General features: G+C 38.7%; 1 protein-coding gene across 1 annotated transcript; it reads left to right on the top strand.

Annotated features, from left to right (window-relative positions):
• Nucleotides 1-15,560: 15,560 nt before the first annotated feature.
• Nucleotides 15,561-24,052, top strand: LOC146148436 (tRNA selenocysteine 1-associated protein 1-like). The gene is made up of 9 exons (XM_083387248.1): nt 15,561-15,707; nt 18,464-18,546; nt 18,807-18,918; nt 19,435-19,487; nt 20,425-20,556; nt 21,124-21,243; nt 21,615-21,756; nt 21,986-22,124; nt 23,621-24,052. Exons 1-9 carry the CDS (start codon nt 15,681-15,683, stop codon nt 23,764-23,766), a joined length of 954 nt encoding a protein of 317 aa, XP_083243374.1. The 5' UTR covers nt 15,561-15,680; the 3' UTR covers nt 23,767-24,052.
• Nucleotides 24,053-25,875: the final 1,823 nt, after the last annotated feature.

The following is a 25,875-nucleotide window of genomic DNA, read 5'->3' on the forward strand; positions in this document are numbered from 1 at the left end:
TTTTACGATCTCGTACCACTTAAGACGCTTTGTACTGCCACGCGTACCACTTCTTGCAGAACAACTATTTTGAACATTTTGTTCCGATCTATTTTTAGCTTACTAGCATTATTCAACGCTATACGTAGCTGAAGCTATAAAACAGTAGATGATATCTATCAAGAGCAGACCTGGGCAACATACGCCCCGCTTGGCGGCATGCCAAGCGATTTAATCCGGGCCGCGTTGGCCTGTTTTAAATACTAAAATGGAAATTATTATCGCGCTTCGCGCAAATCTCTTGTCTTTCTCGTTAAGTGCCACGCGTTTATTAGCATTTTTACAGTCGAAAGCGGCCTATGCATTATGGTGTTCTCTCCAACAAAAGTTTAACAAACTGATACTACAATTTATATATTTTTTGCGCTTCGGTCGAATGCATTCCGTCTTAAAAAAATGAACGAAACACCATCCGCCAGCCGTTTTCTAAAGTTTGAAACATACCGATTCACATTTTGTCAACCCAATTAAGTTAATGAATGTTGTGTGTTTCTCCCGAGTTATGCCGTCTTTGTAATATGGCCGTTGTACCGGGTATCACATTGGTAACTTAAAGCCTCAAAAGGCAAACAAAAACATGGTAATTTTTTATGACATTTTAATCTTAACTTTTGGGTCAACGCGCCCTACACCTTGATAAACAAGATATGTAGGCTACATTTTTTTATCTGTGCTCAATGCGTCATGCCCCCACTAAATCTAAATTAAAGTTGGCATTTTAAAACAAACATAGGCGCAATTATTTCGCGCTTCGCGCGTCCTCTTCTTCAAATTAGGCTTAAATTGCCAATTTTAGAAGAACTTCACGTTATAACAAGTTCGTTAGCTTATTTGTTTTATAGTGTCAGAATATGACGTCATATAGCCCGTATTTGAGATCCAATTTTTGACCAGGCCCGCCACAACATTTTAAGTATTGCCCACCCCTGATCAAGAGCAATCATTTGACATAATTAACGCCCATTGTCCCACAGCGTTGTATGGCATTTCAAAGCAACTGTGCTCCTTGTTGAAAATTGACATGGCCTGTATTTTAAAGATCGTAACGATACGAAACAACAGGAATAGTTACATAATAATAGGAAACACTAGTGGTACGCGTACCACAGGTTGGGAACCCCTGACCTAAACGATATAAGATCCCAGCGAAGCGAAGAAGTTTCACATTTACGAATTTTAAATTTTTGCTTTTTCTCTGTTATTGCTCCTGATCAATATTTATGCTTTGAGATTAACTGAGTTTCTTCATTGAATCCATGTCTCTTAAATAATTGCTACTACCCTAGATATTATAAGCCCATATTCCTAAGTGGGCACACTGTATGACCACCGTACTATCCAGGGTAATAGTATAATATTTTTTTTTAAAACAATGAATTTATTTTTCCTGAGCGCATGGAAATTTTTCATTATGACGTCGCTAAGTTACGTCTTAACGCGATTTAAAAAAAGGGAAACCTAAGGTTATCGTTCAAAGTAGTGCATAAATATGCAACTGAAATCTTACTTTTGAACATTCGAGGAGATATGAGGGGTGGCCGGGTGAAAACGGGACATGATTTGGTAAAAATAATTTTTTTAATGGTACCGTGTGCCTACAAAACTAAATTTGCCAAACTAAACAAACTGCCTTGAACATTCAACGTGGATATTGTCAACCTGCGAGATTTATTTATTTTACATTTGAAAAATCGAGCATAACTGCGCTTATAATGATGATTGCAGCTTACAAGGCAGCAAATCACGCCGTGAAAATATTGCAATATAATAATTGTGTCTTTCAAATCAGCGGAGTAAATATCATATCACGAGAAGCGGTAAGGATTTGCTGGTCTGTTGCCGACCAAATTAGCCAAACCGGTCAGAAAATATTTAACATATTGAGGTGAAATATTTGACACTTAGTATTATACCAAGCGAAAACGCTTGAATTAGCCTACATCGACTGTAGCGAATCGGGGTGTTTAGTTAGGGGTAAGAAGGCTGCTGGCTCTGAAGAAGAGAGCCGACGGCTGCCTAATCTCTTACAAGCTCTTAATCCGACTCCAAAGGAGCAGGCCGCTAGAATACGTGTCCTTAACTTCTTGTACTCTAGGCAAAGACACACTCAGTAGATGTTTCCCGTCGAGTATATTCCCAAATCTCAGAAACACACGATTATCGGAGCGGTGATTCAAGCCGCTATTAGTAAGACGTATAAAATAGAATAGCTTGCGAAACGATCAAAGCGCACGATTCGGCGTTAGGTCACGCTTCAGTGGACAACGGTCACGTGTATAGCGACGTATAATTAGCCAATATCAAGTAATATTGCATGATAAATGCTACATAATCCCCCTTCCAATGAACAAGTCAGACGTAGGAAGGGTTGTTCATTAAAGAAAAAAGAGATCTGAAAGATTGATATCAGGTTATGGTTTGGGTGCGTGTCAAAAACTTTGAGACACAAAGAGCAATAGCATGCAAAAGGTAGCGAGCGAAACACATATGTAGCGTAATAAGACAACAATATATTCACAACTCAACAGGGCAACGTTTTATGGGTGTTTTTATAATTTTTTTGGTGGCGAGTTTTTAAAAGATTGTACACAAACGATATAAAAATACAATACAGGAAGCAATAAAGTGTTGGCTGTGCCGTCTATGGTCACAACAACTGAAATGGGCAGCTAATGGCTGTCTGTTTTGTAAACAATAAATGGTTTTGTTTGAACGAACCCTTTTAATGCGAATACATTTATGACGTATATTGATAAAATGCGATACATCGAATAATAGATACATGGCGATCAATTTCATGCACAATTCGGTAAGCTTAGCATTTGGCTTCGGGTATTTAGCAAACATATAAATTGGGCCTATTTGTCGCTATATTAGCGCTGTCAGACACCAACTCTGTCAGCTGTAACTCTGCAGTTGTTAGTTTGTTAGTAAGGAGGGTCTGGTAGGGGTTAGGGGGTTCGTTAGAGGGAATAGAGTTGTTTGTGTTTGTGAAGGCATAGGAGTGAGTCGTCTAGCAATTATGTGTAGTTGACTTCGTGCTGGAAGAATTTCCAGAATTATTTGAAGTTTTCGTCCCACGCGGTATAATGATTTTTCAGTACAACGACGTGAATTTGTCATAGAATTCACTGGATACTGTTGAACTTCGTTGCAGATAATGCGTGAAGCGTATTCACATCAGCTTGTGCTTTGAAGTTTAATGGAATGTTTACGAAGTGCATTATGGGCGGCGTCGTTGGAGTAATCCGGAATTCCAACTGGTATAGGTCTTGTGTATATGAAACGCCGTGAATATAGGTAGACTTAGCTTGGGATATTCTTCTCGAGGACATCCATTGGGCCCATGGTTTCGTCTCGAATATCTTATCGCCAGCGATAAATTATTCCACTCGATATGTCATCCAAAGTCTAGAGTTCAGCGAAAGTGGTTTCTTTCGAATTAGGAAGAATTTCGCTGCAGGGTAGACGCGTAAAAACGCTTACGTTGTCAAAGTTGCACTTGTGTTACGTTGACGCTCAGCTGTATTGAAGTGAGCTAAATTTGGACTTTGGCCTGTAGGTTATTGAGATTTCGACCTACAGGGGAAGACGATGCAGCGTGGGGTTTTACTTTTCCAGGGGAGATTGATGTTTGGGTGAAGCTAAAGTTAGTCCACCAGGTCGCAAACAAGTGTCGTTGCTTTGAGACATTGTACAAAACACCTGTTGATCGGTCCCGCTTTATAGTAGAAGGGCTCCGTTGTTGTGATGATGTTGGTTTGCGAAAAGTATGCCTTCCCATTAAAATGTAGATTTGTTAGCTGTGCAGAAGTAGCTAACAGCTAAAAAATTGAAAACAATTAAAGCACAAACAAAAATAGTCCGTAAAATCGTAGTCTGATGTCCTGTGACATTAACTAATCACGATATCTGGCTGGGAGGTGAATGTTTCGTCCTCTAGATGTGGTCTGCTCCATCTGAGGTGGTGGGCAACTGTCTTCATCTTCGGTGACATCTGTTGAAATGTCGTTGCTATCTGACGGCTGTCGTTGAACAGTTAGCATAGCGTAGGCGGTTTTCAAGCGGTCAATGGAAACATTGTCGGGTTTTCCATTTTTGTCAAGCTTGAAGTACTTGTCGCTTCTGTCAAGAACTTTATATGGCCCGTCATAGAGCTGGGCCAGGCTTGGTTTTGAAGCGTCGTTCCTCACGTAGACGTGTTTGCAGGTCCACAATGCCTTGTCGACGTAGTTGGGCCTTTTGTTTCGCGGCCGTGTCGGCTTGTATCGCTGTTTGTCCATGTAGGCGCGAATTTTGCAAAGAATGCTTTTCGCGAAATTTTTGCAAAGAATGCTTTTCGCGAATTTTGCAAAGAATGCCTGCTGTTGCCTCGCTTTCTGGCGGCGTAGTGGCAAAAACGTCATTGGGCAATTTTAGTGTTTGCCCGTAGAGAAGTTCAGCTGGCGAGCACTGTAAATCTTCTTTCCAGGTTGATCGCAAGTGCAGCATGATGAGTGGCAGGTTGTAATACCAGTCTTCTGCTGAAGTCTGTGCTCTTAGACACGATTTTAGTTGTCTGTGAAATCTTTCGATTTGGCCGTTGCTTTGTGGATGAAATGAGGTGGTTGTATTATGTTGTATCCCCAAATATTCCATCATTTCCTTCCACTGGTTTAATGTTAAGTGAGATCCACGGTCTGTGGTCAAAGTGTTGCCTTCCATATCTTGAAATCCAGGTGTATAGAAAAGCTTCTAACACAGTTTCGGTTGTTATGTCTTTAAGAGGTGCAATTTCCGTCCATCTAAAAAAACGATCTGTCATGGTTAGATTGTACCTGTAACCGTTGCTGTTATTTAACGGTCCCACTATGTCTGCGTGCACACATTCAAATCTCCTCTCAACTGGTTGGAATCGTCCAATTGGAGTGAAATTGTGTCGTGTTACTTTGCAAGTCGCGCATTCGTGGCATTGTCTGGTCCAGATGCGAACATGCTTCTTCATATGTGGCCATACGTAGCGTTTGGCGATTAGTTCGATGGTGGGTTTGATTCCTGGATGGGTCACGGAGTGTAGAATCCGGAAGACGTGATGTCTAAACCCTTGCGGAATGTATATTTTTGGCACAGAGCTTGGTGTGTCACACCACCATTCGTCTTCGTGGTTGGTGGAGTGAGTTTTTGTAGCGACATGCCAGTGCCGTTGTCCAATAGGGCTTTCAATTCTGGGTCTTCTTCTTGCGCTTCTGCGATGGCTTTCCAGTCAATCGCTTCCGTGTTGAGTTGTACGTGATTGAGCGCGTTTCGAGACAATAGATCGGCTACGACGTTATCCTTTCCTACTACATGTTCCATAGATGTGGCGAATTCGGCGATGAAGGCCAAGTGTCTTGCTTCTCTAGGAATTATGCGGTCCGTATTTGACGTGAAGGCGAGAACCAGAGCAAGATGGTCGGTGAAGATGGTTGTTTCCCTCTCTCCGATGTAATATATGAAGTGTTTCACCACTAGGTTAATGCCAAGTAATTCGCGTCCAAAAGCGGAATATTTTTGTTGAGTTTTGTTGAAGGCTTTAGAGAAAAATGCCAAACGTTCCCATTTTTGGTCTACACGTTGTTGTAGAACCGCGCCGCATCCTAGGTTAGAAGCGTCGCTCGTGATTGAAAGAGGTGCATCTAACAACGGATGACAAAGTGCAACGGCGTGTGATAATTTGTCCTTTGAAGCTTGAAAGGCCTGTTTCTGTTCTTCGGTCCAGGTCAGAGCTTGTCTTGTCCCTTTGCGTTTTAACATTGCATACACGGGTGCTAGAGTTTCCGCGCACTTCGGTAGGAAACGGTTAAAGTAGTTTAGGCTTCCTAAGTGCTGTCGCAGTTGCCTTTGGGTCTTTGGGAGTTGAACTTTTTGCAGCGCCTGAATTCTGCGTTCTGGCGGTCGAACTCCTCTGCCTGAAATCACATGTCTGAGAAATTGCAATTCCCGTCTTCCGAGCTCGCATTTCTTCGTGTTGACATAAAGGTTGTATTTGGCGAGTCTTTCAAGCACACGACGTAAGTCGGTTTCGTGTTCTGCGTCGGTTGTTGAAAATACTAGGATGTCGTCTAAATATACCAGGCAGTTTGGTACGTTTTTGAGCACGTCGTTCATAAATGTTTGAAAGCATCCTGCAGCGTTTTTGAGGCCTTGTGGAAGTCTCGTCCAAGCAAATGGTTTTCTGCCTGGCGCAATTGTGCCCATCTTGTGCTGGTCTTCGCGCCTTACGCCGACGGAGTAATATGCGTCTTTTAAGTTTCGAAAATATCGTCGATCCTCTGAGGAAATCTGTGTAATCTTGTATCATTGGGATTGCTTTGTTGGTGCTCGAATTTGTAGTGGCTAAGTTCAGTTTGCGAAAATCCACTGTGACGCGATATTTGCCGTTTTGCTTGGCAACTAAATTCACAGGGCTGCCTCATTCCGACTCGATCGGTCTTATTAGGCCTTGTTTTTCCCAAGTATCGAGTTGTTCGTTTAGCGTTTTAAACTTTTCTGGGTGTAGGCGTCTGGGTTTCCCTTGAAATGGTTTTCCAGTTGTTTCCAGCTTGATCTGGTACTTGTGTATCGGGGGCTTGTGGTAATCTGGCTGTGGATTTATCAGTTCTGGAAATAAACTGAGAATTCTGGCAAATCGTCGTTCGACCACGCTGTGTGGTTCCATTTGATCCGCTTGTATGTCAATAAGTTCATTCGTCTATGTGTTGCGTAGTTTTTGGTCGGCAATGCTCACATCAAGTGTGTTTTTGCCTAAAAAGTCACATCCAATAATTGGGTAGGCGACGTCGGCTACAATAAATTTATGTGTCATTTCCGTGGAAAATACCAAATCTAAAGTTAAAGTTTTCTGTCCATACGTGCTAATTGGAGTTCCCGTCGTAGTGGAGAAATCACGCCTGTTGTCTGGCTTTGCGTTAGGTTGAGGACGAATGAAGGAAAATGGACTGCCACTGTCGACCAAATATCGTTGGCCGGTTTTTGTGTCCTTTACAAACGGCAAAGTAGCTATTTCGTTTCTTGAAACGTGGTTGACCGATTGTTCCTTTGTAGGGTGATCCTGTGTCCAACAACAGGGAGCCTCGCAGGTTCTCGCCTGCGCGCCGAATTTTAAGTGTTTCCAACAATAACAGGAGTTATTTTGGAATGCGCGTCTTGATGTTTGGGGTTGAGTCAATGCTTTTTCTTCTTGCTTGATGTTGAGAAGTTCTGTTTCTTCTTGAGTTCCAATTGCTGCTGGAGAATTGCCGAGTCTTTGGTTTGTCAGATTCTGGAACTTGAGTTGTAGTCTTCTCTTCTCTTATTCGTGAGATATTTAACAATATCTGGGAGAGTTGTTTTTGTATAGTTTTTTCTCCTTTCGTCTTTACTTTTGGTTCACTACTGCTGTCGTCACTGGTGTCATCAGAGCCGCTGCTTTGTTCGCTGGTCTGATTATTCCATTCGCGGGTTTCCTTGCAAAGCTGGTCCGATTTTTGTGCTCTTGCGGCCAAGTCGTTCGGATCCATGGCAGTTATGGTCGCGCGTTGCCATTTTGGAATTTGGTCGATGAATTGTCTGTTGACTGAAGCCCTGATTTTGTCGATCTTTAATTCGTCCTCTCCTCCTATCACGCTGATGAGCCTTTCAACGTAATGTGATGGTAGTTCTTTCTGTCTTCGCTTTGTTTTGGTCAGTCTGTCCAACCAACCTGATTCATCCTCGAGGCTATAAGTTTCTAACCTTGCCTTTTTTAGTGTTCCGTACTTGTCAGTTGTTTGTCTTCCCGCTTTCTTAATTTGATGTACGAGTGCCCAAAACATGGAACGAGGCATAGCTTCTGACAGTTGTTTGTATCGCTTTGCGTCGGTTACTTTGTGTCGGTCAAAGATATCTTCCACGAGGTCAAACCATTGTCTTACTTTCCCTTTGATCATATCGGGCACTGTGTAGTCAGGTTTTCGTTCCCTCTTGCACTTGAACGGCTTCTTGCTGGTCTTGGACTTGTTTGACTTCTTTCTTTCTTCAGATGACGATGAGGTGTCGTCACTCTTGTCAGATAAGGCGTCTGTCGTTCTGCGCCTTTCTTGTGAGGTCTGTTTTTCAGGCATCAACTGCTCTGTTCGACTGGCTTCGTCTTTTTCAAGGCTTAGTTCTGCAATATTCTGCAGTCTAGATGTGCTTGATTGGTCCTTAAGGACTCCACCAGGTGTGGAGAAGCGGTTTAGAAATGTTTGTGCCCGCTTTACTGCCAGCATACTGTTCTTCATTATTTCTCCCAATCGCCGTAACAGAGCATCAGATTCTTCTCGAAGTTGGTCTACTTCGATGTCGTTGTGATGTCCTTCTGTTTGCAGTGCTTTCTCCGCTTGCTCTTCGTGATCTTGCACCTGCATTTTTGATTGCTTTGTATCTTGGGGATGCTTGTCCAGTGACTGGATTTTTGTCAGCAAAGCCGGCTCCATTCCGTCAATATCATGTTGACGACTGAGCGCTTGTTTTTGACATAGTGCGTGTGGTTATTAGGGGGGGGGGGGGGTTAGTAGGGTTAATTGCAAAAATGGTTAGTTTAGGTTAGGTCATAGTTCGATTTCTGACAGAAAACAGAGGGCTTTTTGTTAGCTACAGCGGTTAGAAAACCGGTCTCAGTTCGCACGATCTATGCCGTGAGAAACCGGATGCTATTTCTGTGTTAGCCAAAACTCTGCTAAGCTTAACGCGGCAGCTATGCGCCTAATATACAGCAGTGTACTTAAAATATACAGTGCCAATCCAACATTCATTCACGCACAACGCACAACATACATTGTCTTGAACTAATTAATGCAAATTATTCAATTAATTAACACAATACTTTTGCAGAAAAATTCGACAATTTATATTCGAAAATATGACTTGCGAACTATCAGTTATTTTCGAACGAAAATCCCTTGTCTGTCTTACTAATTTAATAGTTGTGATGTGAAGAAAATCGCACGTCCTTCTGAAGTTCCCTGGGGACGAGAGATTGTGTACGATGCCTGCTCCGCTCTTCCAAAATAATCCTTTGACGCTAGGTCGTCTTTAAGGTCGCATGCTGTCGGTGCGGGGAATGAGAAGGAATCCTGGGCTGTTCGTACGAGAGGATCTTCCCTGGGTCCGTTGAAAGGGCGATGTATCTTCTTCGGGGAGAGACGATTGACTGTCGTCTCTCTGGTTGTCGAAATTTAAGTCCGTATGCTTTTCTGAGACTTGCCTGCTTAAAGTTGCAGTGTTCGGTTCTTCGATACCTTCTGAAGAACAAGGGGGTCACCAGTGTGGCGTGGGGAGTTCGTGGGGAGGTGTAAGAGGGCTGCTGGCTCTGAAGACGAGAGCCGACGGCTGCCTAGTCTCTTACAAGTTCTTAATCCGACTCCAAAGGAGCAGGCCGTTAGAATACCTGTCCTTACTTCTTGTACTCTAGGCAAAGACACTTCACTCAGTAGATGTTGCCCGTCGAGTATATTCACAAATCTCAGAAACACACGATAAACAGAGCGGTGATTCAAGCCGCTATTAGTAAGACGTATAAAATAGAATAACTTGCGCAACGATCAAAGCGCACGATTCGGCGTTAGGTCACGCTTCAGTGGACAACGGCCACGTGTATAGTGACGTAGAATTAGCCAATATCAAGTAATATTGCATGATAAATGCTACATCGACAAACAATCGGGTACGCGTCCCTGCTACTGAATTAAGAAACATCTGTACTAGATTATAGACCAGTGTTTCTTAAGCTTTTTTTACCCCAGGGCGCACTTGTAAACTTTTTAAACCTGGCGGCGCACCTGACTAGCAAAACTTTGTTTGGATACCTTGTTACATCTCTTCGATTGCTAGCAAGTTTTTATTACATAGGCCTTCTAATTGTATTACCGGCAGTGTTGTAAACAAGACATTTTGAAATAACTTAAGTCCAAGTCAAGTCTTTTGCAAAAATAAGTCAAGTCATTATAAGAGCAAGTCAATTTCAAGTCATGTCATTAACATAAAAGTAAATTGTTAAACTATTAAAATTGGTAAACTTGTCCGATTACAAGCAACAGTTTAACTAAAAAAACACACAAACGCAATATACAGCAATAAGAGTGTTTAATGAGCAAAACTTGAGATAAATTCAAATTAAAAACACTTAATTTACTCCCAAGTCATTTGTCCAAAAGACTTAAGTCAAGTCAAGTCATTTTGGTCAAAGGACTTAAGTCAAGTCAAGTCATTTAAAAACAATGACTTAAGTGCACTTAAGTCATTACAACACTGATTACCGGTATCTATAAAGTACGGTATATGCTCTATGAGCTGGATGGAAACACCTAATAAGACCCACAAAGCAACATCTAAATCAGAATAATCTATATTACAATAGCATTGAGACCAAGACAAAATAAAGCCAAATACGCAGCAATGACCACGACACAGAATAAGATCTAAAATCGTCTGAATAAGATCTATAACTGTCGGAATAAGTCCTGAATGGACCAAATAACGTCCAAGGCGATAGGGCAAGGTATGGGTGTTTGCGTCCATGTGGGTGCAAAGCGTTTTTTTGACGCCCTGGGTTTCTTACGCGTCTAAACGCCCTAAAATTTAAGTATCATGTGCAATTAGTGTGCAAATCCACTTTGGTGAACTTCAATAACGATAGCGCAATAGATATATATGCCACCAGTAAACAGTCTACGTTCACTAGCAGTGTGCGAAACTTTCCTGAATTACATAGGGAGAAGTTCCATCTGCGAAAATGTTCGCATAGATAAAGAAAGCGCTAAAATCACGAAATACCGCCTCGCGTTAGTGCCAGCTCGCGTCAAGCCTAAGTTGAGAAGAACTGATGTGATGTTTGGAAAAAAACTTCAGTGATGTAATATGTGTTAAGTCATCAACTAAGTCTGACAATTGTTTCCGGTAATAACCTGTTTTACGTTTAAACGCCGTATAACAAGGTGCTTCGTCTGGCGTTCCAATTCCTAATGTTAAAACACGCTGTGACGATTGATCACCAAATCGATAAATAAACGTAATATTTCAAGCATGAGCTTTCACACGCCAAACACATATGAAAATGGTTGTTTGATAACGCCAAATCTCTTGCACCTAATTGTTCTTACTCTTGCCCAAAAAATTCGCACTAGATTTGCTTGCCCTATCTGCACGTAGAATGACATGACGGACAATACCTTCACATTCTCTGCTATAGTCCAGTGCTTGTTATCCTTTTTTGGAACAGTAGGCCTACACACTTTTACGTTTACTGAGGAACTCGTAGCCTACACCCCAGTTAGGGTTGTTCAGATTTTTGAATTTTTTTGCAAAGTTTAGCAAATCGAAGTTTCCCATGGTTTGGACCAGGCGCGGATCTAGGATTTCAGTTTGGGGAGGGCCATGGAATTTTTTCAGATATGACGTCACAATTTTTTCAGATATGACGTCACAAAAGTATACCATTGCGTGACGTCATAATTCAGGTAAAAATAACATCGGCTGACCCGGTATAAAGAATATCGCTGAAAGACGCTACCATGTCTATTGTCTACACATCTTGCTTTTTCCCGAAAAGGCGAAAGCAACCGCACATGCTTCCGAAAAAGAGCCGAGGTCACGTCGCAATAAAACCATAGCGTTGTCTGCTGCGGTCAGCTGTGGTTCTTTCATGACACTTCTCTGATTTTTTAAGTTACTGTAGTTGGTTTTTGCCAAATAAGGTTGCTGAAATGAGCAAAACTCTATGCAGAGTTAATCCTAACATTGGATGGGTTATTCAAATCCTTACCCAAGGGTCGGCAACCTTTGTGTAGTAGTCGCAGGCTAAAACCAAACTCAGAAAGGTCTCTGCGGGCCGCACAACATATGTTAAATGAGATTTTGTGTTATTACAACTTTATAACAATTGTGAATCAGGTGGGCCTCGGATTTTTTGCACTTTGAAAACGTGTTTATAATTACTTTTAAGGAGGCAGTAAAGTCTTGGCGCAAATTGGCTAAAAAAGCGTATACTTGGTTTAAAATTCGAGTCCACACGTTGCCACCCCCCTACTACTATTAAAAAAGTGTAATAAAACTACTTTGAGAAAACGCGATAAATTTGATAGTGAATCTATTTTAGTGTTTGTTAACTATTTGGGGCACACCTGGCGAGCGAAGCGAGCGCGATTTTTTTGGTATACCGGTATTTCTTTTAAATTTTTTGTTTTTGTTACATTTAAAAAAAATGGTTAAAAAATATTTGTCGATTATGTTTGAATTCGTTTTTCGTTTGTCCGCGACGCACTTGGCAGCTTTCCACGGCGCAACAGTAAAGAAGCGCTGATCTAGTTCAAAAAGAGCATCAAAACGTAAACACACTGGACGTATAAAGATCATTAGCGAAAATTTTTTGCATTTAAACAATTAAAATAGTCAAAAAGTATTTAAAATGGACTCGTGTCTAATTTGTCAAAGAGGCGGCAGGCCGGATGAAGTATATTGGCAGGCTGGTTCTGATACAGATTTGCATTAACAACAAAAAAGCTTTTACTTGTACTTGGATATACGTTAGTTCTTATATAGTCGAGGTCAGCGTACGGTCACTTAAGTCGTCTCTGCAAATCTGAAAAACGCCGCTTTGCGCGAGTGCGCGAAACGAATTTTACCATTTTTTTTAAAATATTCATTATATGGCGCCATAAGCTCGTACACTACTACAAAGCTTAAAAATATGTCTTATTTTGGCGAAAATAGGCCATACTACCTAGGGAACCGCATGGCCATATCGCCCCCCCCCCCTAGATCCGCCCCTGGTTTGGACCTTAAAAATAGGATTAATAAGTTTTTGTCGCTTTATAAGGAATCTATTTTTTTTTTTTTTTTTATCTCAGCATGATTAACAACATGTCACAAACTGGAAGCCTTAGCCAGTTGCACTAAACGCCTGCTTTCTGTTACTTTTGAACGCATTACTGGCAACCCCTGGTCAAATTTACTTGGTATGCATGTGTATATTTCAACAGGTGAGACATGACCACCGTACTATCTGACTCCACTAAATCGAAACTAAACAAACTGTCATAGCATTTCAAAGTGCATACTGTCAGGTCGCTTATAGATTTATTGTACATTCACATAATTTAGCATAGCTCGATTTCAATAAAAGAGCTTACAGCGCAGTAAAAACGGGTCTCGCAAGTAAGGCATGCATCAGTTGACTGTAGTGTTTAATCCAACAGCAGCGTGACACTATATAGCACAAGAGCGACTGCGATGGAGATTAGCTGAGTCGAATGTCGGCTAGATTTGCCAGAACGGCCACGAAAGGAAATGAGTATCTAGGTGAAATATTTAACACTTTACCAGGCGAACACGCTATAATTACAAGCACAAACAGACATGCGTCGTTTCTCTACATCATTTCCTTCCTCCCTGGAAAACGAAAAAGGTCTCAAGCAGGTCGTTGGGCCGCGCTTCTTCTTTAAAATCTTCCCAGGATCCGATCACGAGTCGACCAGCAAACGCAGAATGTTTGACATTTGTGCAATATCGATCCAGCACGTATTGGAAATCGTGGTGTTCAATAGAGCGAAAAATGTTCATGAATTCCTTGTCTTGGCGGCAAACGGACAATTCCAGGGGTAGCTGATCGTACGACACGATGCAAGTCTGAAATGGTACTTAAAAGGCACAATAAACAACAATGCAAAACACTTTTGAATAGCCTATAATGCAGAAAATTATCGTCTTAAAACGCAGTTCGAATTTCAAATCGCAAAACTGAAGTTAGTTGCTTAGAGTCTTTTGCTCTAGAATACCAATTAAAAGGGGGTAAGGTGCTAATCTCAGAAACGCGAAAACAAATTACATCGCCTAGTCCACATTAGATGGGTTCCCTAAAGCAGACATAATAACCTTGGCGCAAAAGGTTATTCTACAAAGTTACTCTCTGCATGCTAGTAACTTCATGTGGGCTATATGACGGTTATCTCACACCGTCTGAAAGGTAAATGAGGCATCGAAGGCCTTAGCAATCATGGGTTTATAATACCCAGAGCATTTTCGCTTGCAGTCACAAATGAGATAAATCTCGCGTTATGTTGGGAATTGGCAACAAGGTTTGGCCTTCTGCTCTGTTTTCCTTCTTATAAATCATAACGGTTAAGTGACGCAGGAATTTCAGACAAAGTGATCAGGTTATTTTGGGTGAGATATAAAACATCAATCACCATAACACGTGACCAGAGACAGTAGCCGCAGTGGCTTTGACACTTTAGAAGTAACGACTTCTGTAAGTGCTGGTTGAGATAGAATCTATCCGTTTATTGGTTTTGAGATTAGATATCACGAGAGGTGTTCGCAGTCAACCTCGATCGTAATATTTTCACCTTAAAAACTTTACCAAAAAAAAGGGCCATAATTTCGCAACAATAACTATAACAGTCTTGCGTAACCACTAATTTAAAGCGTCAAACGATTTTTCTCTGCATTACGGATAATCAAATATCAAATTGAAAAAAAAATAACGCTGGCATAAACTTGTTAACAAACGTTTCAACAAATCATAACTGATCGGCGTAGCTTAAAAATACTTACAAACGAGAAAAGCGCTAGCAAACCAAAATAGTTCATACTTTCTATGCAACCTGACAGTATGCATAAAATTTAAATAAGAAGGGTTTAATTGCGTGTTCATATCACGTCGGGGTCACCAATGTATATTTCAACAGGTGAGACATGACCACCGTACTATCTGACTCCACTGAATCGAAACTAAACAAACTGTCATAGCATTTCAAAGTGCATACTGTCAGGTCGCTTATGGATTTATTGTACATTCACATAATTCAGCATAGCTCGCTTTCAATAAAAGAGCTTAATTAAAGCGCAGTAAAAACGGGTCTCGCAAGTAAGGCATGCATCAGTTGACTGTAGTGTTTAATCCAACAGCAGCGTGACACTATATAGCACAAGAGCGACTGCGATGGAGATTAGCTGAGTCGAATGTCGGCTAGATTTGCCAGAACGGCCACGAAAGGAAATGAGTATCTAGGTGAAATATTTAACACTTTACCAGGCGAACACGCTATAATTACAAGCACAAACAGACATGCGTCGTTTCTCTACACATGTATCCAAAATTTTTATGTTTAATTTCCTTTCTTAGTCCATAGTAAGTGCTAACTGAACATAGAAAACAATACAGTTTCTTCATTCAGGTACCAATGATGATTGAGCAACTTGTTCTAGGCAATCTCTTCGCCTTGTGTTGTAGTATTTTTAATTCTCGTTGATGTGGTGCCCCCTTGTCTTGGTGCCCTAAGCACGAGCATGACATGCTTAATGGTTAATCCAGTGCTGTATCGAACGATAACATCAGGCTCCTGAAGTTTAAGTTTTATGCATGTCAGTAAGATTTTTTTTACTTTTACATCACCCTTCGAAAAAAACTTTAAAATAAATAAATATGCACGTGAGCGCTGTCTAGTGGCCATGTAAAGCTCCGCAAGTCGAAAACCGAATTCGTTATTTCTACGTGCCATCGGTAGTTGTTCGATTACTGGTTGTAACTCTAAATTAATCCAACGATATACAAATAGAAGATAGCTTTTTGGAACAAAAAATTGTTTGCCGACCGATCCGGAACAAACCTTGAAGACTTCTCAACCATGTCTCGTTCATTATGGATGGGAGACGTAAGTGCTTATACTAATATAATTATTATAAAAGCCAACATCAAACTCGACCTAACATGAATTACCAAGGTCGTTTTACTTTTTCTGAAGTAATTCTTGTTTTGCTTTGTAAAATAAACTATGCCGTTTTGGACGTTCGACTAGAATCCTACGCCTTTTTTGGCGCTGGTGTAGAATACTACCACTTTTTTGGGAGCTGGCAAAATAATCGGCGCTCTTTCACTATTGTACGTAAAAATTATTAAAAAAAAATTTTTTTTCAAATGCCGCATACCACAACACATATTGTTTGGGTTAGGCTGCGGGTTAGCGTTTGGTTGAGGGTGGGTCAAGTTATTATTAATAATAAACATAATATTACTTGACCCACCCTCACCCAAACGCTAACCCGCACCCTAACCCAAACAATATGCGTTGTGGTATGCTGTATTATTATTTTTTTTTTTGCATAACTTTTCACGTACAATAGTGAAAGAGCGGCAAATAATCCTAATATAACGGACATTATTTAGGTTAGGCAGCGGGTTTGCGTTTTTTACAGTAGCGGAACGAGTTGTCACAATTAAAATTGCAAGAAATGAATAATTATGGGAGAATAAATGGCGCTCCTTCACTTTTCCACTTAGAAAGTTATGCAAAGAACAAAACAAAAAAATTCTGCATACCACAACGCACATTATTTGGGTTAGGGTGTGGGTTTGGGTGAGGGTGGGTCAAGTAGTTATAATTCTTGACAAATCTAAATGCTAACCCTCACCTTAACCCAAATAATAGTGTGCGTTGTGTGAGAATTCTAGGTCAGCGCAAAAAGTGGTCCTGGCAAATAGCCTATATATGCACTTACTGAGGCTATTTGCATGGCTAACAAAGCGATTTAAATCTGCAATATTGTTTAGAAGTTAAGCAAAACTCACGAATTTAAATTTAATATTACTAAACGCTAACCCCAACCCTAACCGAAATCAATGCATAATCACATGTGGGCAGGCATAAAAAAGCGATCCGCGCAAATAGCCACTTCCTTATTCCAGGGGTCAACAAACTTTTTTCATAAAGGTAAGGTTAAAAAAATTACGAATCCCAGATAAAGCGTAAATGGCCGTCTTGCATGCACAGAAAGGTAACTTCACCCATTTGTGGTGCATGACAATAAAAATTAAAATCTGAAAGATTAAATTTAATAATACCTAACCCACCAGATCCCAAATAATTTGCGCTAATGTAATAAATATTTGAACCATTGGAAATAAGCCTGAACTCGTTTTTGCATAAACGGGAACACCCAAAACATCTTAAAGGCAGCAATATCTATAGGGGAAATTTATCTGTATTACCATATTTTTAAGAATAAGAACATAATGATGCCAAATGTGCAGTAACATGTAAAAAAAAGCTTTTGACCATTGCCTCAGTTTTATTTAAGGCCTACCTTGAAGTGAATAAAAAGTTTGCTACATTCTGACTTTGATGGACATTTGTATTGCAGTAACCTTTTTTGTATGTTAAGCAACACTACTAAGCGAAACATTACTTAGCGCCAGTTATTTCCTTAAACACTAAGGCTCAAATACATTCAACACTACACAAATAATAAGGTTTTAATCGAATTCTCGTTCGAAACTCTTAATAAAGATTCTTTGTCCCGCTGTAGATCGTAATAAAGACTCTTTGTCCCATTTTAAAAAAATTGTTTACCGGCAAACAATGAAAGACGTCATTGCTGCAGTGGAAAATAGTTATGAGGTTTATTGTTTTACTTTAACGTTGTTAATTTTTAAATGTTTAACCTGGTCGTTGACGCCTTTGGAAAAGTTTACTAAACTTGAGATGCACCCAGCGATAAGAATTTTACTTTTCCATATTTATTGAATTGTTTGCATAAGAAAATTATAAGCAATTGCTGCAGTTTTTGGTAACAATAAGTTCGAATGCAAATGTCTTATATTATTGGTAAGCAGTGTTTATTAAGACGTTTTAAGAGACCGAAACGGCCCACTGAACACTACGGTATTTTGAAAACTACAGATGAGAATTAACAATTAGTCTACGTAAGTATGTTGTTTGCGATAAAGTTCATAGCGCAGCACAGAACCTTTGGTGCATATGCTAAGAATGGTTTAGTTGTAAATTTAAAATTATTTTGTGATTATTTGCTGTTCAACAATAGTGTTGAGCGAAGTTTTGCGTTTTGTTTCTAGCGCGAAGCAACCTGCTGTGAAACGTCCCTCAAGCATAGAAAACCAGAACACAAAAAAACGAGAGCATTTAAAAAAAAAAGGAAAACAGACAGGCCGTGGCTACTAAATTGCCAGTGTTATTTTTTTTACTAAATACTGTAAAAAGGATTTCGGCTAAAAAAATTGTTTTAAGCGTAAACTGATTTATGGGTCATTAATTTGTTTATCCATGCATGGAAATAAACGACCAGACTTCTATAAAAACTAATGTATACGTATAGAAACAAACCATAAGACAGGTTAACGATAACCCAAGAAATGACTGCGCTAGGACGGAAATTTGCAGACGGCGTGCCAACGAATTTGGCGAGTGTTATTTCGGCTGGGCGAGTGCTGATTGATAGCCGCTCGCCAGGCTGGCGAGTGTACATTTTTTCTTAGGAACAACCCTGTAATAGTTTATTTTTAACACATGCCCCTTTACCTAGAAAATTATTATTAAGGATTACATTACTATGGTAACAAAGGTTATTTTGTGTTTTGTTACAATATTATAAATTAATGCACAATTTGTTTCAGTTGGAACCTTACATGGATGAATTGTTTGTTTCTCAATCATTCCAACATATAAGTCAACCAGTCTCTGTTAAAATTATCCGACGGTAAGATAGTGTTGAAATAATTTGTTGTTTAGCAATATTTTTGTATATTGCACTACAGTATAAAATCTTATTTCTGTAAGCTTTCTGGTGGATTGACTAGTTTATGTTTAGCCTGTTTAAATAAGCTGCTGAAAAGAACTCTACATGACTGGAAAGAAATGGAACAAAAACATTTTGTTCTGCCCAATTCAGGTTAAATATTTGGGACTATCAGTGTAACTTTTATTTGAATGAAGTTTTAAATAAACTATTTTTTTCAGAAAAGACAATGGACTGCCTGCTGGCTATTGCTTCGTGGAATTTGCAACTGACACAGAAGCAGAAAGAGTTTTGAAGTTGGTGAATGGGACTAACATACCAAATACCACACCTGTTAGTATTGCTACCTTCAAACTTTACTGAAATATGTTGTTTTAAATTTTCATACAGCATTCCCTAGCAGAAACCACACAAAAGTTCTGTTTCCTTCCTTGCAATTGAATCATCTGATGAATGAAGACATAAATATTATGCTTTTTGCATGTTTGTTATTTTATTTTGTAAATGTCTTACAACCTTATTATCAATGAAATTGATTTTTACTAGTTTCGTTTTATGGCCAATTTTTAAGGTTTTATACACTCTTATTTCACAAAGACTTTTGTTGTATTTTATATTGAACTGCTTTTTCAATACTCCTACAAACTAATTTATTATTGATGGTGTGAGTGGCATTTAAATCAGTAAACGTTAGTTGACTATTGAATGTAAATCCGTTCAAATGAATAACATTCATCTATACACTGCAGCCAAGAGGTGACTTATGTGAGTATGTCAAATGCAATTTTAAGCCCATTTTTCTTTGTATCAGTATTGCCTGTCACTTAACTTCTACATTTGTTGTTGCAGACCAAACGATTTCGACTCAACAGATCACAAGCTGGAAAGAATTGGGATCTTGGGTATTGTTTAGTTTTTATGTCTTTAGCCATGTACAATGCCTTTAGCATTGCCATGATTTAATTGATGTTCATTCTTCTATACACACTAATAACATATCAAAGTAGTTAGTTGTTGCTCTGATATGCACAAAGCTATAAACATATTATTATGTTGAGGGGTGTATCAAGAAATCCAAAAAGGGTCCCGAATTTTGGGTTATTGAAATTTTAAATGAAAAAAAAATTTGTTAACGACGTAGAGAAAAACGCTGTATAAGCTACAGCAATGTGCATTTTAAACAAAATTCATTTATTCTTGACGATTTTTCGGATATGAACTCTTGTGTAATATCATCCGTGGAGTAGTTTATATCCCGCTGTGTGCGTTCATAAACATATCCCGGTGTGCGTTCAGCGTTAAACCGGCCAAGCACTTTTCGCCGCAGATCGCTCTAAAAAACGTTTTATTAGCCTCAATCTCGAAAAGGAGCGCTTGGCAGTCGCAGTTGTAACAGGCAGAGTCGTTGTACGCTTCATTTAAAAAAATAAAATAAAAATATGCCACTGGTTATGTTTAAACTGAAAGATCGCCCCTCAACTGAAAAACTAAACTGTTGAAGGGATTTAGGTTAAGTTTTGCCTATTTTTCATGTACCCTTAAGTTTTGTACATTTTGGATAAAGTTAGAAAAGAAAATTGTCTTATTTGAAAAGGGAAAAAACACAGTATGCTACTTACAACAATAATTCATTACACAGAAAAGTGATATATAATGTTCTTCCAAAACCTAATACAACTTTCTTAACTATTTGTTATCGCCTTTTTTCTGATTGTACAGATAAGTTTTTACTTACTTTTGTTTTGGTTACCACAAATAATCAGCAGATCTTGGTCATCAGTATATGTAAGGTTGTTGCTAGTGAAACTAATACTCGTAAATATAGCTTTATTGTTTCAGTCCTTCATTTTCCATTTTTGTTGGTGATCTTGATGCTTCTGTGACTGATGACAAGCTTGAAGATCACTTCTTAAAAAGATATCACTCTGTTAAAGGTGCAAAGATTATGTATGAAGAAGGTGGAGTTTCAAGGTATCTATCCATCATCATTTCATACCTTTTTATGTTTGTTCTAAATAAAGGTTTCCAGTTCTAACTATCATCTAAAGTTCATGTGTAAAACAAGGGGCAGTCTTTTACGCTATAAAAATAATACCAAATATTTGCAACTTGTACATATTGATCATAAGATTTTTCCACAATTATTTAAAAACTAAGTAATTGTTATTGTGGATCTGCTAAATGTTTTCATGTAATTGCAACTTGATTCAATACCTGTAAGAATATGCTATTTTTGGATTTTTTTCAATGTTTTAGTTGCTCAAATTAAATCTTGAATTATTGTTAGCAACCCATAAAAAACATCACTAACTGGTAAAAAAATAAGTTTGATTAAAATATAACCATGATTGAGTTTTCAGTACATTTCACTATTTAACCAACCTTGCCATTTTTATATATAACAAGTGGGTAAAAACATTTCACTATGTTTTTTTTACTTATTAGTTGTCATTTCTTTTGGGCGGCATATAACTGAACATCTTTGTTACCTATCACAACTTATTATTACAATCATCATATTTAATAATTTTATTATAGAGGATATGGGTTTGTTCGATTCAGTGATGAAAAGGAGCAAAAGAGAGCGTTAATAGAAATGCAGGGTGCTAGAGGTCTTGGAGGCAAACCCATTCGTGTTAGTGTTGCAACACCCAAGGGGTAAGTTGTTTGAATTGTGATGTTCAAAGTTGTAAAGGGTTTTCTAAAGGCTGATTTAATAAAGCCAATCTTTGCAAATGCTTTAGTATGTTAATACTTAAAATTGTTATGTACACACCATAATATTCTTTTAAAGCAGCTTTATGTTCATATTCATAAAATGGTGTAAATAAGGAGTAATGCATACACTGAAAAAATAGCTCAAACATGCCAGTGGAGCCATACAGCTTTCAATTTACCATTAGTCCGTGTAAATGGGTTTATATCTATTTTTAGAAACTCGTTGGTTAAAAAAAAATAATGTGTTTAAAAAATAGACATTATTAAGCCGAATTTTTTGGTTTAAAATTGTGATATTTTTTTATGATTAGGAAGCTTGCAACAGCCAACACTGCGCCTACTGCCACGGAACAACTGGAGGCCCTGCAATACAACCAACAAATGATGCAGCAGTATGCTGACCAACAATATCAATACTATCAACAATACTACAACAACTATTATCAATACCCAGTAAGCCTTCTTCCGCTGTGAAATAAACAATTTGTTTTATATAAAAAATCTCTGACTGGTTTAAATTTGTTTGTAGAAATCTTAATTTAAAACCATTTTGCATGTAACTATTTAAAATATTTCTGAAAAGAATGGAGGAATGTTTGATCTATGAGTTTGTTTTGGTGTAGAAATTTGCCAATTATTTATGCACATACTAAGAAAGTATTTTAATTGTTGTTGGTTTTAGCAATACAACTACTACCAAGCACAACAACAAGCACAGGTGCAAGCTCATGGCTACCAACAGCAGACTGCACAATCAGTGGAGCACTTTCAGTCAACAGAGCACTACCAAGCCACAAGACAACAGCAAGATAAATTAGAAGGTTCTTTTCTAAGCGATACGCTTGTAAATAATCTGAAACTTAAAAAACTTTATTTCTACAAACTCTAAAAATGACTTTAGTTTCTGCTCCACAAAAATGGCTCAAGCTCCAGCTCTGGCTTCACAAAAACAATAAAAATGACTTCAGACACCTGCTCCATGAACGTAAATAAAGTGCGCCACCAAGTTTAAAAAACCCGATATTAAAGTATCTACATCAGTGGTTCTCCTACGAAAAACAATTCGGAATTTTTAATTAAACATCACTGAGATAATTGAAAATAGTGAAGATGGTTGTCAGTCGCGCGGACCGCGAAAATTGAGCTTTATTAGGTTGAAAAAAAAAAGGCTTTTCGCATTGGGCACACAACAAATTGCTCGTGCTTGACACATTGATTTTCATCGGGCTGATATAGACAAACGTGGTGTGAGGGCATTTACTCCACAGTTGTAAGGCTGTGATGTCAAGCGCAAAAATTAAACATTGCGTTATCGTGTTTCAAAAGATGTTACGGCACACAATACAATGGCAATATTGCAAAAGCGTTCGCGCAAAAAGTTCAAGTCCCCCTGTTGCTAGCCTGTTATCATATATAAAATATTGATAAAAATAGTTCGATCGTTTATATATAAGTTGGCAAAGTTGTAATTGAATAGGCCCGGTATACTTTTGATGATATGAAAACATGAAATGACACTCGAAGAGACATTTTTTAAAACGTAGTCAATAAAAGTATATAACACAATATTCGCGAAAATTTTTTGTAGCCTACAGCGCTGTCGAAGTGGTGTACAACCCAAACGAAACCATTAGAATCATTGTAAAAAAATTAAATATTAACTTGGAGCTCGCGTCCCCCTAAGAATTGCTTGGCGCCCCCGGTTAAGAACCGCTGATCTACATTATAAAAAATGGCAAAACTCAAGGGCTTACCACAATAATAACATGTATAAATTGCAACTATGTTTCCAACAAACTAAAAAAAACCATGCAGGGTTTTTTTAAGGTTTGGTTTGGGTGACCGCTAAGTAGTTTTAAGAGACCGCAAGTGTTTCATTTAAACACCAAAAAAAAAGTCCAAAATTTGGGAAACCGCTGGAGAAATTTGCGGTCCCCCAAAACACCTTAAAAAAACACTGAAACCATGTATTGCAAAGCGCGAATCTTAAATGCATTAAAAGATTTACAATAATAAAATAATAAATGTGCTTAAAAGCAACGTGCACATTTCAAAAGTTTTTATGATCCTGATTTAGATTTTCACATAATTTTTGAGTGGTCAATTATGCCTCCAGCAATACATAACATGTCTAAAAAGTTTTCCTGCAGAAATATTGTAAAATGGATGAATTAATATATTTTAACATGTCTAAAAAGTTTTTCCTTCGGAAATATTGTAAGATGAATTAATATATTTTTAGTTTAGGTTTAACTTGATCGAACTTCTGAAATGCTGTTTAATAATAAATTGATAAAGATACCGCTTTCGGCTGCAGATCCCAATCCAGTGATTGACATCGACGCTGAAAATGATGAATACTTCGAAACACACAGCTCTATAATCGACCTTGTGCTTGGAAGCCACTGGCAGGGCCTGGATAGCCTAACATCCAAACTTCCTGAATTGCTTGCTGACACGTAAATCGTTTATTAACGATTTGAAATATGTTTATGTGCGTTGGTACGTGTCCGGAGCCATTTGAGGAGAAGTGGAGTATTTTTTGTGGATCGTTCTCTACGTTATATTTGACACCATTTTAAGCTTCTTTGGGATAATTTCCAAATTTTCTTAACTCTGCCTTTGTCACTGCTGTTTAATTGCAGCACTTTCATTTAATATTTTGGTCAACATAGCCTATTTTTAGGTGTCGGTCAGTGTGTTTTATTTTTGGGTACATCCTTATTTTAAACATGTTGCCGTTCGTTTATTTGTGTGATCGTGTTTTATTCAATATGCACAGGCACTAGGAGTCAAACCTTTAGTACGTGTTTACATAATGACCGCGGCCAGGTACTAGGTAACACATGGGCAACCGGGCGTATTTTTGATGGCACCATGGCTACCTTTTTCGATACAAACTTCGAACTTTACTGTTTCAAAATGTTTTAGGATTGTTTTATTTTCGAGTGGAACAAAACGCACCGCACCCTAGTTTTGAAAATAACATGTTCTTTTGAATTCGGTGGTCAATTTGCGGTACGATTCGTGCCTAATTATGTCCAACGAACTGCTACCGACACTAGATTATTTTCGCAGATATTTCTAACGAAACATGCGATGTAGCTGGCATAAGCAGTGTCTCCATTTGTTGGAATCTGGTGATCACAGAATATAGTCACCTAAAGTAAAGGAAATCTAATGAAAATATTCCGGAATCCTAACAGTTTGTCGTGGTGCTCTTGACGCTTGCTTTCGTTTCAAAAATTGTCAAGTAGTGCTATATTGAACGCCAGTCTTAGTTAGTAACCTGTATTTTGCAAATAGATTCGAGAAACACGCAATTTACACATTTAGAATGTAGTAGAGTATTCCCTCAGTCTTGCCTACAATGATGTTAATTATTTGAGCTCTCCTTATCCAATGCATCCTGGTAGCAGTTTCCAAGTTCACAAAATCGACATCATAGCGCATGATTTACAAACTGGTGTACTAAACGAATAATTTTTTTGCCGTAATGCGTAAAAAATTTTTAGGGAAATTTTCATGACGGAAGTTTTGTTCGTAAGTCATCTTCAAACGACTTCATTCCCTGTCAAATCTGTCAAATATGTATAAAATAACCGCAGTCCCAAGTCGAGTCTTTTCGAGAATAACTGTCTCAGTCCAAGTTATCAATTTCGGAGTTAGTTTCTTCCAGTCGTTATAAAAAGCAGGTCAATTTACTGGTAAAAATACCAATCTATAATCGTTTTTCGTACAACACCTTGAATAGTTCTGTCGATTTTACATTAAAATGTTAAGTGAAAACACTTAGTTTCAAACAAGTCACTTTACTCCAAGGCAAGTCGTTTTACCAATGAGGGCCTAGAGCAGGGGTCGGCAACCTACGGCCCGCTGGCCGTAGGTCCGCCGATGTAATTAATCCGGCCCACCGCCTCTTTGACAAATTAGACACGAGTCTATAGTTGCGAAAAATTTTCGCGCTTTGCGCGAATGTTTATATTACGTCCGGTTTGTTACCTTTTAATGCTGCCTTTTCAACTAGATCACCGCTTCTTTACCGTTGCGCCGTGGAAGGCTGCCAAGTGCGTCGCGCGAAAACGGAGAACATATTGAAAAATATTGGACATATATTTTTTATCTTTTTTTTATTTTTTAATTTCGGCAATGTAATACAAACTTGCAAGAAATTAAAAGAAATGCCGGTATACCTCCCACGTTTTTTTTTTGGCGCTTTGCGTCTACATTTTACTGCCTCTCTAAATGTAATTAAACACGTTTTTAAGTGCAAAAAAATCCGAGCCCGTCTGATTCAGTTGTTCTAACATTTCAAACGTCGTCAAAATTGTACAAAAAATAGATGTGGTTAATGCTCTAGGGAAGAAAATTGCTGTAGGCTACGACGTAGGCCTACCGGAATTAAATCATTTTACTGGTCGGCTTACCTTTCCATTGCTTAACCTACAGTCGTGATATGGTACCTCGGCTATTAACTCTGGCGAAAAATATTGCACTCGGCCACTCGCTAATGTAATCTTACTAAAATCACGTGACTAACAGATTTTCAAAGCAGGGTCGACCGATTTTCCT

The sequence above is a fragment of the Ascidiella aspersa genome, chromosome 4 (assembly GCF_963924565.1).
Source record: "Ascidiella aspersa chromosome 4, kaAscAspe10.2, whole genome shotgun sequence".
Classification (NCBI taxonomy): Eukaryota; Metazoa; Chordata; class Ascidiacea; order Phlebobranchia; family Ascidiidae; genus Ascidiella; species Ascidiella aspersa.